Source organism: Equus caballus, chromosome X (assembly GCF_041296265.1).
Source record: "Equus caballus isolate H_3958 breed thoroughbred chromosome X, TB-T2T, whole genome shotgun sequence".
NCBI lineage: Eukaryota > Metazoa > Chordata > Mammalia > Perissodactyla > Equidae > Equus > Equus caballus.
This window is the reverse complement of record NC_091715.1, coordinates 11900126-11918195: the sequence shown is the minus strand read 5'-3', so window position 1 is coordinate 11918195 and position 18070 is coordinate 11900126. Positions and strand designations below refer to the sequence as shown.

Sequence of the window (18070 nt, the reverse complement as noted above, 5' to 3'; positions counted from 1 at the left end):
AAAAAATTTAAAAAAATATATACAAGAAAACAATGGCCTTGAAATGACTAGATGTTTAACTCATACTCACCTTCCAGGTCTGTGATATACATGTGTGCACCTAGTGAGATAACGCATAGAGACTGCCCTGCACGCACCATGCCCAGCTCAGATATGTGCAATCAGTGTTCATTAATGTGAAATTTTCTATTTTCCAAAGGACCTTCCTAGATTATTCAGTTAAAGACCTTGTAATGAGATCCATCTTGCCAAGTATAGCTACCAACAGAACAAAGAGTGAAGATTCAACCTGGCTGGCAGTGTTAGCAGTGAATCAGAATTTTACAAGTATGAAGCACATAACAGAATTAAACAAGGAACCAATTTAACAAGGTTAAAATTCTGCTCACAGGATTATTATATGTGAATGAACTTGGCTCTAGTTCCCAGGGTGTCAAATGAGCGTTTGTGAGTTTTGGTACCGAGCCAAAGTTCCCACTGGGCCTAGAGATAGTCCATACAATCTGAGTATATTCAAGACCAGCCCTACATCTCCTACTGAAAAGTTAGCTAAGACAAGGGATATTTGGAGAGGCCGTCTAAAGCTGTAGTACTACGCCCATGTGATTCTCAGAATCACTTGGGAAGAACTGAGATTTCTCAGGTCCTGCCCCAGACCATCTGTTCAAAGAGTGGGGAATCCTTATTTTCAAAGTAACTCCCTACCTGGTCCTGAAGGTCAGCCATGTTTGGGAACCCCTGGTTTAGGCCGTGCTATTTACCCATTACTCAGATACTTGAATCAAGTAAGACGGCTGCAAAATCACATACTTGGACATTACCTTAGCCCAAGGATGGCCAATAAACGGTGTGGGTGACCAAATGCCCCCTCAGGTAGAGCTAATTGACTCTGCCTCTTTTTCTTTTCTCAAGGGAGCACTCCAGGTACCCACAACCTTTGTCCTTCATAGAATCAAGCTACATGGTAGTTAGGCTGCAATCATTTATTGACGGTCTCTTTAAGAGACATTCTCATGAAAATTATGTATGCAACTGTTAATAAAACATCTATCAAAGTTATTGTCCCCCTTCCTACTCAATGTCTTTATACAGCGTTCCTTGCGAGAAACATTTAGAATCTGATGCCTGGAAAATCTGTCTTTCCAGAGATATCACTCATTCTTCCTTTTTTGGTAAGAATTACACAGCTCATTATCTACCTGGGATGTATAAAAATCCAGGGCCAAATGTATTGCACATTCATAGTAACTCATTCTCTCCTCCTTTCTTTGCTTTTGATTTCTTTTATTAAACTTAGTGCAGAGGACTGTGAGCCTTCTTTAAATCACTTCTGGAAATAAGTGAGGTATAAATAACTACTCTCACAAATAAGTCTTACTTGTCATCAGTGATTGTGTTCTTTTAGGAGAAAAAAAGTAGAACTCCCCTCAAAGCTATGACTCCAAGAGGGGCTGGCCCCGTGGCCGAGTGGTTAAGTTCGCGCGCTCCGCTGTAGGCGGCCCAGTGTTTCGTTGGTTCGAATCCTGGGCGCGGACATGGCACTGCTCATCAGACCACGCTGAGGCAGCGTCCCACATGCCACAACTAGAAGAACCCACAACGAAGAATACACAACTATGTACCGGGGGGCTTTGGGGAGAAAAAGGAAAAAATAAAATCTTTAAAAAAAAAAAAAAAAAAAAAAAAAAAGCTATGACTCCAAGAAATATCAATTCCAGAAAGGTTCTAGAATTGAATTCTGTACTAATCACAAAAACAAAACAACCAAAGAAATGCTTATATTATGGAAGTGTTTGATGACGTGACAAATCTTAACAGAAAAGAACAGATGTACGATGTGGCGAAAGTCACTGTGGCTCTCTGTAAAAGGGGAACAGTATCTTTGTTTGAAGGGATGGTGCTGGATTTTGTAACTGAATTTTATTTCACAACTCATCACTTGAATGGTGGAAACACCCAAATCGCTCTCATCCTTTTTTTCGATGGTTGTGGTGAAATTTCGTATGCCTATGAAAATACTAAGAAATGTTCACAAACGAATCTGACCACTGTCAATATTTCCTCGAAACGACTCTCAGGGTGGGTTTTGAGAGCCTGACAGCCCACTCCCCTTTCCATGAGTAAGTACCCACAACTGATTTCCTGAAACTATTTAGGACATCTCCCCTTCTCTCACTTATGACCAACAGAAGGAGAATCCAGAATCAGATGACCCCTAGTTTTAAAATTCAAGGAAATGTTAGGGATATATCATAAATGAGGAATCCTACAGCTAGAAAACCTTAAATGCAATTTGGTTCAACCACCCATGCAAATGCGAACTCATACTGAGTCTCAGTTGTCTTTCAAAGGTAATTCACTGTACATTTTTTCTTTGGTGGGGGCTGTTTTACATCAATCAATTATTACTATTTCCTGATCAAATTAAACATACATTTTGGAAACACTTCTAAAGGTACAAAGGGGAATAAAATCTCTTTCCTTCTCTTAGTTCCCAGTTCCTCAAGAGAAGGTTTTCCCTATTGACCAGATCCTGTAAATCCTTTCACAGATATTCTGGGCATATATAATCCCAGCTATAAAATATAAGAGGAGTTACATATCCTACATTAGTGGCTCTCAATGCTAGGGCACATTAGAAACACCTGAGGACATTTCAAAACTAAGGCTGCCCAAGTCTCAGAGTTTGATTTACTCAATTTGAGGTAGGACAAAATTTTTTTTAAGCTTTCTAGATGATTCTTAACGTGCATCCAGGGTTTTGAGAACCACTCTTCTTAAAAAATGTAAAATGGTGTGAGAGCTTAAATTAAAAGAGAAAAAGAGAAAGAGAAGGTTCATTTTCTCAAAGAAGGAAATGAAACTCGTGGCATGGATAATTTTATAATAAAAATAAACATGAGTGACAACATACAGTTTCTCATTAAATACATATGAATTTGCCTACTCATATCCCTTTCTAGAATTAATAGGACACTAAGAAATGATTATTTTCTTCTGCAGAATGCGCAGTAATAATTAGACTTTGTCTTGCATGGATTCATTCACCGTTATGAATTATTTACCTACTCTGAGTTGTTCATTCATAAACAAGCCAAATTATAAAAATCACCATTGCCTGGCATATAGTAGGTATCTAAATATTTGCTAAATGAATGAAGACATCAACACTTAGTTTTCCACATAAATGTCTTCTTTTAAAAACATTAATCCAAAAGAGGCAGGGGACAAGAGTGTCTCAGAGAATAAGGGCAACAATACCAAATGAGAAGAGCAGCAAGCACTCGGACCGTGCTGGCCACGCGCCCAGCACTGTTTGACATGCTTTCCCTGCAGTCACTCACGTCAGCCTCACAACCCCCTTAAAGCGGGATATTATTTTTCATCCCCATTTTACAGACGAGGGCACTAAGGCACAGAGAGCATAAGTAACTTTCCCAAAGTGACAGCCACTGCTGGCAGGTTTTGACCCCGGGGTCTGTTCCTGTGTGGGAGCAGAATGACCGAGAAAGGTGAATTAGAATACTTTCCCTCTGCTCACTCGGATCCTGTCTTTCACAGATATCCCTTTGGGCGTGCCAATTTTTTAAAGCCTCTTTTATGTACAGTGCCATTCAACAAATAAAGCCAGGCTGCTCCAGTCTCTTGAGATAGATTATTTCCCCATCCAAGTTGTCCCATGTGGACTAATGCAAGCACAGGAAGAAAACCAAAAGCAAAAGGTCTCCGTAAAGCAGTGGAAGGAGTAGAAAGGGGGCCTGCAGAGAACCAGGGGAAGCCCCCCGTGGGAACAGGAATGGGGAGACAGGATGGTCAGCCGGGGAACCGGAGGACCAGCAAGAATGCAGCAGCCACCTGATCATGAACATCTCAAGCCCATGCCATTCCCCAAAACAGAACTCAAAAGCCTCGACATTTTGAGTCACTGAATTCTGACATGATGAAGCAAAATTAGTTACCTGTCTCCAAATCTGCAAGCTCCTGTTTTACTGTAGAATGGACAATTAGCACGATCTTTCTCCATTATTCTTAAGTCCGTGGGGGGTTCTGGGTTTTGCCATGTGGTACTATTTTCCAACTGTTGAAAATAACCATGACTTTATTGGTAGTATAAAATTCCACAAAGAATTAAAGGTTTAAAATGTACATCAAATATTTTGTTCGAAAACAAAAACGGATTCATTTATGAATACACGCATTTAAGTTGTAACACGCCGTCAAGACCTTACACACAGTCATCACGGGACAGGAGCAGCAGGGCTCGCTTGCTCCAGTCATTGCCCATCCTCAGTCCTGACTACGGCTACCAGGAGCAGTCACCAAGGTTTCTCTTCTGTCCATCCATTTTGAAAGGGGTTGAAGGACTTGTTAGGGAACCACCACTAAGAGCAATCTAAGTTACTCTGAAGCAAGTTAAGCCATGCATTTTGGGGCAAGGTGTGTGATGCTGCTTACACACACTTTAAGAACTATCAGCGAGGACAGGCCACAGGGCTGATTCAATACCATTTGCTTTTGTTCATCAATAAACTGTTGTTGCTGCTGCTGCTGTATAAATCACAGAGCCACAAACGTGATTCCCATATTCAGACCATCCAAATAGCTTACCACAAAATTAACATTACCGGAAGTACTGTTTTTAAAGAAATGTTCGTTGGCCTCAAGCTCTTAATGAAAGGTTTTGAAAATACCTCATTTTCAGCCTGCTGCAGCATCTTCTGCACAGCTTCCTACAAACGGTGCAAACACAGGACTAATGACAATCTGCAGTCAGGTAAGTCACATCGGGTTTCTCTGGTTATCTCATGTGGAACAACTTTAAAAACTCATGCATACAAAGGGCTTCAGGTGCTAATTTGCTTTCCACAGCACAGACCTTCTGAAAAGCTTCAAAGGATATAGAGCTGAGAATCTTTATTCAAATAGGACATTTAATAGCTCACAGCACAAAACACAGTCTTATAATAGTTTCAGTAACAGTAACATTTAGTATATTTGAACATATATTCCACATTCTAGTTTCTAAGATGAGGTATTAGTGGATACTATAAAACACAATGCTAGCTGAAACATCATAAACATTTAATGGATGCTAAATTATGACATGCACAGTAGTAATTAGGACTGGTGAAAAAGCTCACACTTTTCAATAAGGCAAAGGAAGCCCTGCAACATGTCAGTGAATTTTGACCTCCTTGGCATTTGAACAAGTTTAAATTACGTTCGACAGACTTCTCTGCCCTAGCTCCTTAAAAGCATTACATAAAAGACACATATGTCTAGCTGCTTACTTGACAACTCTACCTGGTCACGTAAGGGTCCCTGGTAACTTAAAGTGCTCAAAACGGAACTCTTGTTCTTCCCTTCCCCCTACCCACATAAACGCCCCATCTCAGGAAATGGTGCTGCCATCTGCCCACTTGTTCAAACTAAAAACCTAAAAGTATGACTTGAATTCCCTCTCTTTCTTTCCCTTCCCCATCTACTCAGTCTACCAGCTAGAGACCCGATGACTCTGCCTCAACACACCCCAAATCCGTGAACTTATCTGTATTAAGCACTGCCCTCAGCCAAACCACCATCATGTCCTATCTAGAACAGCAGCCTTCTAACCGGTCACCGTATTTCCACTCTTGCCTTCTGGGTCACAGCTCCCCACCTTCCCTTCTTTACACAAAAGTCAGAAACATCTTTTAAAGGTAAACATATAAATTAGATGAAGTCACTCTCTGCTTAAAAATCCTTCAATGGTTTCCCATTACACTTAATGTAAAATCCAAACTCCTCCTTTCAATCCAGGAGGCCTTGCGTGATCTGACCCTGCGTACCCTCCTGACCTCCTCCCCTGCCCCTGATGCTTTCTCCTTTGGTCTCTGGGATTAAGGTACTCTGACCTTCCTTCAACTCCATGCTCAGGCCTCTTCTCCCTCTACCTGGACCCCTTCTCCCTGAGATTTCTGTACTCAGGTGTCAGCTCGCACTTTGGCTCCTTGGAGAAGTCTTCCTTGACCAGGCAATCTAAAGAAGTACTTCCTACCCCAAGCAATCTATTACATGACTCTCAGCTTTACTTCTTTATAGCACTTAAAATGATCTTTTTTGCTTACGTATCACCTGGCTCCCCTGTCTAAAAAACTAACTCAATGAGAGAAGGGACTGTCTTTTTCACTGCTCCGTCTCCATCTACAAGAGAAGTGCCTAGCCCACAGCAGAAACAGATTGCATATCCTTTTATATCTGCTTAGAATCTACTTCGTTTTACCCTACTTCTCCTTAATGTCTCACCAGACTTCCTTTGAAACAAAGCCTTAACTTTTTAAAAAGAAGTCTTAGCTTTTATCTGATATCAGAAAGACCTAAATTGAAGAATATTCTACGGTTAAAATAGGAATTGATTACTCTATAAAAAAACGATACGCTCTAAACAATTTTCCTGCCCCCTAAAAACCTAGCATGGTCTTCCCTCATCTGTAAAGCAGTGCACAAATAAGGGTGTCTAAAATTTGAGCTGGAATTAACTGATGGCCTGAGACACAAAAAACAAAGGTCGTGGAGGCTGCTCCTACCCCACTACGACTAGGATGTAAACAAAGGCATTTTCCCCAAGATAAGGTGATAAACCACCCAATTTTACACTATTCAAATTTAGCAATATTACAGAAAAGATACATCCTGATGAATCAGTCAAGGAAAGACGAGCTGTGTTTTCTTTGAAATAGAGACACTATTAAGGAACAGAAGCAAAATATACCAAGTCAATCTTTAGAAGATCCCAGGAGATAGAGAAGTTATAGACATATGCCTTATAAACTTTAATGAGCAACTATGTGTTAGCTATGATTGCCTTTATAGCCCAAGTTGGAAAGTCAAGATTTAATAACAAAATATTTCCGAATTCCTCAACATTTGAGTTCCTGATTTCTTTCAATCAATTAATTCCTGTGGACATGTCATAAGCGGTTAAGTCTTTTGTAAACTAAATAAATGTGGAAACTATACAAAATATTATTCTCTAAATAAGTCACCCCATATACAACAGAACCTCAGAAAAACACCATTTGCTCCAGAGTGGTACACAGCGTAAAGCAGGGGCCAGCTGCCTGTTTTTGTAAATAAAACAATAAAGTTTTATTGGAACAGAGCCACAACCATTCATTTATAATTATCGATGGCTGCTTTCACGGCACACTGGCAGAATTAAATGTTTGCATACAGACATAAAGCCTAAAACATTTACCCTCTGGCCGTTTACAGAAAAAGTTTGCCAATCCATGGTATAAAGGATAAGTCGGGTAAAGATGAAGAAAAATCTTAATTTAAGGTATCTGTCACTGCACAGACTCAAAGAAGACCAGCATATGGAAACTCTAGTGTATATCTATACTAAAAACACGACTCTTTCTCAACAAAACCACGAAACCCAAATCCTGATATGCCTAGAGCTTATTCTTCAACTCCCTCACACGCCACATGTGCTCACTAAGGATCTGCAGGGCGCTTATCCTCCCGGGACAGGAATCACCTCTCTCTCTCTCTTCTCCTGCAGCTTCTGCTCCTCCTCTTCTCTCTCTTTCCTCTGCTGCTCTTCCCATTCTTCCTTTAACTTTCTCTTTACGGGGGGAAAAAAAGAAGGTAATTTTTTTTTCAGATGCACTTTTTAAAAACATTTAACATATGAGGCAAATAAATGAAAAACTTTAACCTTATTGGTAAAATGGACAATACCCGTTTTTTTAAGTTCAAGATATGTAACTCTTAATGAGAGTTGTTTTAGTTAACTAGTTAGTTGTCTGGTTATCTGATTAATACCATACCTCTTGCTCTTCCTGCCGTTTTCTAGCTGCCTCTTCCTTTTCCTTCTTCATTCTGAATTCTTCTTGTGCCTTCTGCTCCCGCAGTAACCACTCCTCATGTAATTTTTGTCTATCAATGTAATGATGTAATCAAATAAAAGAAATGGGCATTAATCTACAAACACACACACACTCATATGATAGCAAAATGACATATTGGGAATGATTAAACTGTCATGAAAGATATTTTGTAGAAATCATTTAAGTAGGAGTAAGAGGACCAGAAGATATGAGTAGCATTTTAGAAAAGCACTACATTTCAACAGCTATCTTCCTAGAGGGTAACGGCTTAACAATCACTACTTCTCCATTTCACAGTCCATGACATCTTTCACATAAAAGAATTCCCTTTAGGTTGACCACAGTAGTGTTTAGGTGCCAATAAAGTGAGTAACAAGTTTCAAAGCAACATCTAGCTTTTCACATTCAGAAACTAATACCCTTCCTCTTCCATGCATTTTAAAAGTGGCAATTGCAGGATTGCAGCACTATGAAAACCTGGCATCTTCTGCCACAAACCTGTAGACTGCTACTCTATTCACTTAAAAGACACCTGTGGTTTGTCCCAAGCACCTAAACCGCCAAAAGAAAGGAAACAAAACTACATCATGATCATGTCTTTAAAATAAAGAAAGCTAAAGGTTTTATGGAAAGATGACAAGGAGTTATAAAAATAAATTAGCAAGTCTCTAGTTTAAAATGATCAATTATAAAGAGTGATGTTATCTTAAAATGATGTGTCTCAGATATCCAATATTATAAGTTTCTAACTTTAAAGATGGGTTATATTTCAAAAGTTTATTAGTCAACAGGGTGTTTAGAACCTAGACTGCATTTTCTCACTGAATTTGTAAAAGGGAAATGAAATACAGTCGGCTCTCCGTATCCTTGGGTTCCGCATCCACAGATTCAACCAAGAGCAGATGGAAAAGCCTACGATGGCTGCATCTGTACTGAACACGTACAGAGTTTTTTTCCTTGTCATTTTTCCCTAAACAATACAGTACAACAACTATTTACATAGCACTTACATTGTATTAGGTATTATAAGTAACCTAGAGATGATTTAAAGTACACCAGAGGATGTGCATAGGTTATATGCAAGTACGACACCATTTTATATAAGGGACTTGAGCATCCTTGGATTTTGGTATCCATGGGGGTCCTGAAACCAATCCTCTGCACATACTGAGGGATGACTGCATAAGAAATTGTTCTATATTACTTCAGCAACATTAGGAGTTAAATAAGGTTTTATATCTAGACTGGGTTTTATATCCCAACCACAATTACAAACACTCTATGGGAAAATATATTCCATTTCCAACTGTAGAGTCTAAGAATACATCTTTTAGCCATAGCAGAGACTGGCACACTGCATATGTCCATGTTCCTGTGCGTGTTACAGGGTATATGTTCCAGTGTGCAGAACTCTGATTTATGAATCTTCTGAGGAACATATTAATTGTAAATAAGCGGAACCAAAGTGTATATAAATTTAAGACCACAAAGTAAAATGTTATGAAGTTGAAAATTTAATAACTTGAATATACTATTGAGAACTGTAGAGCTCTGGGCACATAACTCCGTCAAACTCCTGCACTAGGAGACGTTAGCAAAGTCTCGCACGGCTTCCGGCAGTCTAAGGCTGTGTCCCTAGGATGACCCCAGCCCTCCCACTCCCCACATTAAACTGCCTGCCTGAGAAAGCTCTACGCTGCCAGGAAAATGGACTATTTGCTCTAGCCAACACCTGTCGAGGGGCCTCTGCCCTCCCTTTCTTAGAGCATTTACTAGAAAGGGCTCATAATTGTGAATATGAGTCTCTCGCAACTCAGAAGTGTCTCTCTCAAGGACCTGAGAACCATTCCTTGGAAATGTACTCATTAAGGACAAGGCCTCTGTCTCCGAGTCTCTGCGGGAGGACAGAATCCTAATTCCCCTAACTGCCAGCTAACAAACACTGCTGGCCTAGTCACATTTACATGGACCGACCCTTTGCACTTTGTCACTTCTGTGACACTCCTGAGCCCCCGCACTCCTCCCTCCTTCTCGCTTTAAAAGGCCCAAATTGCCTCTGTACAAATTGGAATGGAGCTCAGCTCTTTACCCTACTGTTAGCAGTTACAGAATAAAATCTGCTCTCATCACTTTAACTAATGTCCAGCTGTGTTTACCTCTGACGCCATACATCTGCTTTAAAGTAGTACCTAAAACCATACAGTATTTTCACATAATTTTCCTGCTTTTCAACAATAAAGTATTATGCAACTCATATAGGAATAAACAAAGATCAAAGGAACACAAAGATACGTGAATGTGATTTAAAAGAAGCTTCTCAAATAAATGGGAAAACAAAAAAAGAATCACTGTCCTATTTCAGGCTATCATCTTCATCATAAGAGAAATCTATAATAAGAATATGCAGAGTTATGACAGCCCCTCCTATCTGCTAACACTGTGTTAAGCACTATACACTCACCACCACATTATTTTCCTCAGTTATAGGAGGTAGGTACTATGATTGATTTTATCCCCATATTTAAGGAAAGGAGATCGAAGCTTAGAGCAATTAAGCAACTTGAACACAGCTACTAAGTAGCAGGGCCAGGACTGGAACGCAGATCTGGCTGAATCCAACTCCATGTTCTCAATCACTACTACATTTGTGGAGGGGGAGGGGCGGAGTGCATTTTGATAATTCCCCTTATTTATGTGCTTAGATAGATAAATTAATTACAAGAAAAGAAGCAACATTTCTAGTGAACACACTAAATAGCTAGAGAATGTCTATAAAGTTTTTTCTCCTTTTAAAAAGTTTTTATTTTTTGAGGCCGGCCCCGGGGCCGAGTGGTTGAGTTCTCGCGCTCTGCTGCGGTGGCCCAGGGTCTTGTCAGTTCGAATCCTGGGCGCGGACATGGCACCGCTCATCAGGCCATGCTGGGGCGGCATCCTACATGCCACAACTAGAAGGACCCACAACTAGAAATACACAACTATATACCAGGGGACTTTGGGAGAAAAAGGAAAAAGTAAAATCTTTAAAAAGTTTTTATTTTTTATTGTGGCAAAATATACATACCATAAAACTTACTATTTTAACCATTTTTAAGCATGCAGTTGAGTAGCATTAAGCACATCCACATTACTGTGTGCCACTTTAAAAAAAAAAAAAACAAACCAAAAAACTATCCCATGAAAAATACTAAGAGAAAAACAGCAGAATATTTCTGTCATCTTGGGATGGGGGAGGCCTTTTAAGTCAGACACCAGAGGACAGCCCAGTGGCACAGCAGTTAAGTTCACACATTCCGCTTTGGCAGCCCGGGATTCGCCGGTTCAGATCCCGGGTACGGACATGGTACTGCTTGGCAAGCCATGCTGTGGCGGGCATCCCACACATAAAGTAGAGGAAGATGGGCACGGATGTTAGCTCAGGGCCAGCCTTCCACAGCAAAAAGAGGAGGATTGGCAGCAGATGTTAGCTCAGGGCTAATCTTCCTCAAACAATAAAAAAATTTAAAAATTTAAAAAGTCAGGCACCAAGGTCACATATCATGATGAAAGCTGACGATGTCAAAATCAAATTATGGTAAGTAATGCCATAAGCCAAGTTAGGACTGATGACAAATGAGAAAAACATACATCATCCACATGACAGATAAAGGATTAATATCCTTAATCAAGTAATAACATTGTTTACAACAAACTTAAAAAAATGTCTCCCAAAAGAGAAAGCTGCAAGAGTTAAGCAATCTACAAATAGGTAATAATATATATTAAAAAGGTATTCAACCTTACTAATTAAGAAATGTACATGTGAGGGGCCGGCCTTGTGGCGCAGCGGTTAAGTGCACATGTTCCACTTCAGTGGCCCGGGATTCGCTGGTTCGGATCCCAGGTGTGGACATGGCACGGCTTGGCACGCCATGCTGTGGTAGGCGTCCCACATATAAAGTAGAGGAAGATGGGCACGGATGTTAGCTCAGGGCCAGTCTTACTCAGCAAAAAGAGGAGGACTGGCGCAGTTAGCTCAGAGCTAGTCTTCCTCAAAAAAAAAAAAAAGAAATGTACATTTGAAACAATGAAATGTAATTTTTCACTATAGAAATTTAAAAAATTGCTAATGCCTAGTGTGAGTGAAGGTATTGGGATATGGGCGCCTTGATCCACTGTTGGAGGGGCTGCAAACTGAGATGCCTTCTACCTGCCCATCTACATTTTACGTGTACTTATCCTTTGATCCCAACAATTTCATTTCTAGGCATTTTCCAAAGGAAGTAACAGGACAGTTACCAAGGATATACAGTCATGCGCCACATAATAGTGTTGCAGTCAACGATGGGCAGCATATACCATAGTGGTCCCATAAGATTAGTACCATATAGCCTAGGTGTGCAGTAGGCTATACCATCTAGGTTTGTGTAAGTACACTCTATGATGTTCACACAACTACAAAATTGCCTAAAAATGCATTTCTCAGAACGTATCCCTATCATTAAGCAATGTATGACTGTATAATCAGGGATGCTCATTGCAACTTTTTGTATAATAGTAAAAAAACCTAAATGTAAATTAATAATAAACTAATAGCAATTAATAGTAAATAGTAAATAATAGTATGTAATAAGTGAATATTATTTAATAGTAAATAACCTGAATGTCCACCAGTAGAGAACTATAAATTATGAATAAAGAATAAATTATGCTACATCCATACAATGGATACTATGTTGCCATTGAAATGGCTGAATTAGATCTCTGCATCAACACTGAAATAAATGTCCTATATATTTAGCAAAAAAAGCAATTTATAGAAAAATATGTATGAATATTATTCATGTGCAGTACATCTACATTTTCTTTCTTATGTTCTTAACAGTGGCTATTTTTGGGTGTGTTGAGTTTACTGAAGCCCTTTTGCTTTTTACACTTCTTAATTATTTGGATTTTTTTTTCAAAAACATTTACAAATTAGCAGAAACAGTGAAAAATACTTCCATTAAAAAGAAAAATGACAACATCTAGTTTTAGCCCGTCAGCTGGAGATTTAGATCATTTATCCAGGGTATTTTATAAGACCTATTTCGTACGAGATTTTATAAAGAAGACCTGTGCTACTTAGTAAAGACTTAGAACACTCAAATCAAACAACTGGGTTCACAAGAAGGCTTTCAATCAGTGCTGACCTCTCCATCTCCGACTGCTTCTCCTCTTCCAGCTGTTCACGAAAAGCATCCTCTGCCTCCTCCTCCTGTGCGAGTCCTGAGGGAATTTAAATGTTTTATTATATTAGCTGAGTAGTGCAAAACCTTGGTCAATAATCAGGAAAAAAACCAGATACAATCTTAAATCTTGACAATTATAGTATAAACCTGTTTTTAAAACTTTCTAATAATAAGGGCTCCAACCACCCAAATTTGGTACAATATGAGCAGCAAAAAGAACAATAATGGTAGTAGATAAGACATTAAATTTAAGAAATTAATTGATGGTTCCATTTTTTCAAATTTCTGTACTTTGGAACATTTTCAAAATAAAACATGGGAAAATAATTTACTATAATAACAACTCATATCTTCTCCTATTCAGAATTTAAATTTGAAAAAAAAAGGAGGAACACTGAAGTGATCTTAAGGAAATGTAACAGATCTCAGGCTTGAAGGAAAAAGATTTTGTGTCTATCACATATATTGAGTACAGGTCTAACCAATACCAGTCCTAGATAAGTACAATAATTTGCTTTTCTCAAGCAAGTAAACTTTATTATTTCAGCACCTGAAATTAAAACAGGCAAAAAAAAAATTAGGGTAAGTTATAACTCACATAGAATAATATCTAATTATTCAGATAATTAAATCATCTAATGTTTGCAAAGAGCCTTCCAGAGAACCTGGCACAGACTGACTGACTTACAGAGGGATGCCCATAGACTAGACACTGCCTGGACACAGCTGTTACTCAAAAACATTTGTTGCCTGACTCACTCAACCCCTCATCCTCCCTCAAACCAAGCTGACATGCTCTATGGCAGTGATCACTAACAGTTCTGGGCGTACCGTTTTCTCTACATGTACAATCAAATACATGCAAGGGTACATATTAAGTACAACATTTCTAATTGTATTAAACATGTAACTATATACGGCATCATGCTATAGTTTTGCAACTTGCTTTTTTTTTCCCTTTTATCCCTGATGCTTTATCCTGCCTCTAGTGGACCAGTTTTGAGCGAATAAAAAAGAGATGCTAACACAGGTTGCAGGTAAAACACAATGCTCCTTCCATCCTAAATATTCCAAGTATTGCTACTAAAATAATTACTTGGCAACTCCAATGGTAAATAAAACCTCTATGGCTATGTTTCTCAAGGCCCAAGGATCCTGGTTACTTGAGGCCATGGTCTATGGACTTCAAGAATTGCCTAGAATAATTTAATAAGCATATTCTGAGTAATCTGGATGGCAACCATTATTACCCAGTACTCCTGTGTGATTTCAGTGCTTCCATCTGCATTTACAACTACTATACAATTTTATAACTAAGTTAGTACTTCTTTCATTATATTAAACAAGCAGGTTTAATATAAATGTTAGATTCTGCTATATGAAGGCCAATGACACCACGGCCAATACAGATGAAGATTCCACAGTATTTTAACAGAAAAAATCAGTAGTAAATAACCACAGGGCAATAGTAGTAATGGCATTTCCAAACTCCAATCAGCACAACATTCATGCTGTGAGCATCTGTTTCCCATCATCCCTAACATTACATTAATAGAGATTTGAATTTTACTGGATGTGTAATTTTACTTGGTTTTGCTATTTGTAAATACATTGTTGCATAGTTAAATGACAGTTTCCTAACTAGTTTTAGGCTCATATACATATATTTTCTTAATATATTTTTTTTCCTTTTTCTCCTCAAAGTCCCCAGGTACATAGTTGTGTATTTTTAGTTATGGGTCCTTCTAGTTGTGGCACGTGGGACGCCGCCTCAGCGTGGCCTGATGAGCAGTGCCATGTCCGCGCCCAGGATCCGAACCCGGGAAACCCTGGGCTGCCTAAGCGGAGCACACGAACTTAACCACTCGGCCACAGGGCCGGCCCCGGCTTATATATATTTAAATGACATATTAATAATTTGAGCCAACAATATATTTATCTATTGTTACTCAAGTTCGAGAAAAACTTGCAAAATGTCTGAAACCCTCGACTCTTGCTGGTTTTACAAAGAAAAATATTCACCGAATACTTACTATGGGGTAAGGGCTGTGCTAGCTGCTGTAATTCATGATGCCTGCACCGATAATATTGGATACTTTATAAATACCTAGTCATCATCAGTGGGTGATGATTCACCACGACTTTTTTCCCCTTCTTTAGTACGGTAACACTGTTTCTGACGTGGGTCTAAAACAACCTTACTTGAGAGGCAGTAGCTACAACAATTCTTTATGAGATATAGTACTTGGCTTCCTTCTGACACTGGGCCCTCAAGTTAGGACGGGAGTGCGGAAAGCAATTTCATACACAGAAAACACCATGAGTCCGTTACCTGAGTCTCTTAATCGAGCGAGTTCCTGCCGACGTTTCTTTCGTTTCTCCTTCTTGAGGGCGGCCCTGTACTTCTTGTGGCTGGAAAAACGAGACACACACACTCCAGCGTCAGTGCTCGCACCTGCAGCGCTGCCTGAGCTCCCCTCTCCTCCGCGCCCAGGGACAGGAAATCGCTCGGGTGCTCAGCAGTGAAATCTTGCTTCCCGTGTTTTAACTACAGAACGTGCATTTACCACCACCTCGCCCTTCCACACCCAGACAGACGGCAAGTCTGCATCTCGCCACCTGTTTCCCTCCTCGCCTCCCTGAGCCCATGGACGGCTGTGAGAGTCCGGGGCGCAGTCCTGGAAGGGCTCGAGCCGCCGCGGCAGCTGGCTTGCTTGGCCCAGCTCCTCTTTCCTTTCCGCCTGCACATCCTCCATGCCCAGCCTTGGCCCTCTCCGTTCCCTCTTCTCGCCAGGTCATCTCCCCCAACTCAGCTTACCTTAGTTTCCCCGGAAACATCATGTCCTCAGGCGCCGCCATCTTGCCGAAGCAGCCACGCCCCCAAGAGCCAGCCGGAAGAGGCAGACTTAAGGCAGCGCGCGGTGGCGCGCAGGCGTCGGTGCCGCGCAGCCTGTCGCCCGGGCGGGGAGCGTGCCTCGCCCCTGGCGGACCAACGACGGAAGACGGGAGACTCCTGTAGGTGGCTAGTCTTCAAAAGCCCTGCGCAAATAAATGCCTCCTTCCCGAAAACTCCTCTGGGGCTCCTACCCCGCTCTGGAAGTAATCCTTCCCTCTAGCGTTTCCCCAGAGCTGTATCACTACCTCTCCCCACACCATAGTGCGGTGATTTGTGGCCAGGAGGTTAAAGTCACACTTCTCCATCTTTTCTCTTCATCCGCCCACGAAGCCTCATCCCACAGGCAGCCGCTCGCCTGGCGTCGCAGTCCGACTTCTCCAGGTTCCGCCTCAAAGCTCCTGACTCCGCCCCCTCCCATTCACACCTGCCGGCTCTGTAGGCAAAGCTAACTCCTGGGGTTGGCAAAGGTGCAACCTCTGCTCCCAAGGAATTTACAATCTAGAGGCCGAGGGCCATTACATAGATATAATATGGTACAGGCAACTAAGTTTACTTAACACAGTCCACCTGGGGATTCAGGAAGAGCTTTCTGATGCCTGAGTTGAGTTTTGAAGGCAGACGGCCTTTACCCAGGTGGAGAAGGGTGAGAATTGAGTTGCAGGTAAATCGGCATAAGCAAAGGCACTGAGAGGTGAAACAATGTGGAATCTGCCAGAACGACGAGAATTTGGGCCATCGAATTTAAAGGGCAATTCGAGAGTATCAAGGAATACAGAGGTAGAGGTGGGCTGGGAATAGGAGGGCCTAGTATGCCATGCTAAGAAGCTTTAATTACGTTCTGTAGGCAACAGGGAACCGTTGCAAGTTTTTAAATTGAGGCTTGTTGTGGAAATATTTGTGTTTTAGGTAAATTACTCTGGTTTGCAATATAAAAGATAAAGCTGGAATATTGAGACCTAGGTGAGAGGTGACATGGGATTAAACTGAGGCAATAAGAGTAGATATTGAGAAGGCAAAATCAGCCATGCTAATAATTAGACTGTGATGTACGCGTACAAGGCCAGGGACAAGACCAAGAAAAAAGGTTTCTGCCAAGGACACGTTGTATCTGCAAAATGATTAACCCCAGTGTTTTGAGTGATTGGATAACTTCCCTGCCCTAGCTTTGTTCCTCTCCCCTCCAAATCAAAATTAGTGAGATACCCAATTACTAAAGTCACCCTGCTTCCCCTAGTCCCTCCGTGGAATCATTCAGAAGCCCAAACTCGCATAAAGCCCTGCCCTACTCCCTCTTATAAAAACACTTGCAGTAACACACCTCCAAGTTGACCTGGTCCAGCTCAGTGCCTCGGTAATTAGGAACACAGACTTTGGAGGTGGATGGACTGGAAACTCAAGCCTTGACTCTTTGATCTTGAGTAAATTCCTCAGTGTCTAATCCTCAGTTTTCTCATCTGCGAAAATCAAGATAGTAATAATAGTTCCCAAATGCATGCTATATGTTGGCATAGTGCCTGGCAATCGTCAGTATTCCCAAAACGTTAGCTGTTATAACATCATCATCATCATCATATGTGTGAAAACTTCCAGACCCCCTTAAGTGGAGGTTTAGGTACTTGTCCTGCATGTGCTCCCAGCACAAGTATTTCACCTTTTATAACACCTATCACACTATATTGTACTTTGTTGCCTACACATGTCTGCTTCTTGCACTAAATCTTAAAACTCCTTTGGGGCTGGCCCAGTGGCATAGTGGGTAAGTTCACACGCTCAGCTTCTGCAGCCTGGGGTTTGTGGGTTTGGATCCTGGGCACAGACCTACACACTGCTCATCAAGCCACGCTGTGGTGGCATCCCACACACGAAATAGAGGAAGACTGGCACAGATGTTAGCTCAGTGACAATCTTCCTCAAGCAAAAAGAGGAAGATTGGCAACTGATGTTAGCTCAGGGCCAATTTTCCTCACCCCCCAAAAAAATCCCCTCCTTGATGGTGGAGACTTGGCAGTTATAGCCCCTAACTAGAGAATGCCCTACATGGCACAAAATGTGGCTGTGCAAATCACCAATTTTGCTGGTTTCCATGACCAGGA

At 40.9% G+C, this 18070-nt stretch overlaps 1 protein-coding gene across 1 annotated transcript in view; it reads right to left on the bottom strand.

The window, feature by feature from the left end:
- The window catches only part of ZRSR2 (zinc finger CCCH-type, RNA binding motif and serine/arginine rich 2), a 31421-nt gene extending 15043 nt beyond the window's left edge, over positions 1-16378 (bottom strand). Inside the window, exons 1-7 of the mRNA XM_001490045.6 lie at positions 15900-16378; positions 15414-15493; positions 13043-13118; positions 7815-7923; positions 7523-7609; positions 4692-4730; positions 3960-4078 (exon numbers count right to left, since the gene is read on the bottom strand). Of these exons, the coding sequence (XP_001490095.2) occupies positions 3960-4078; positions 4692-4730; positions 7523-7609; positions 7815-7923; positions 13043-13118; positions 15414-15493; positions 15900-15940 (551 nt within the window). The 5' untranslated portion in view covers positions 15941-16378. The remainder of the gene's footprint in view (positions 1-3959; positions 4079-4691; positions 4731-7522; positions 7610-7814; positions 7924-13042; positions 13119-15413; positions 15494-15899) is intronic.
- Positions 16379-18070: the final 1692 nt, after the last annotated feature.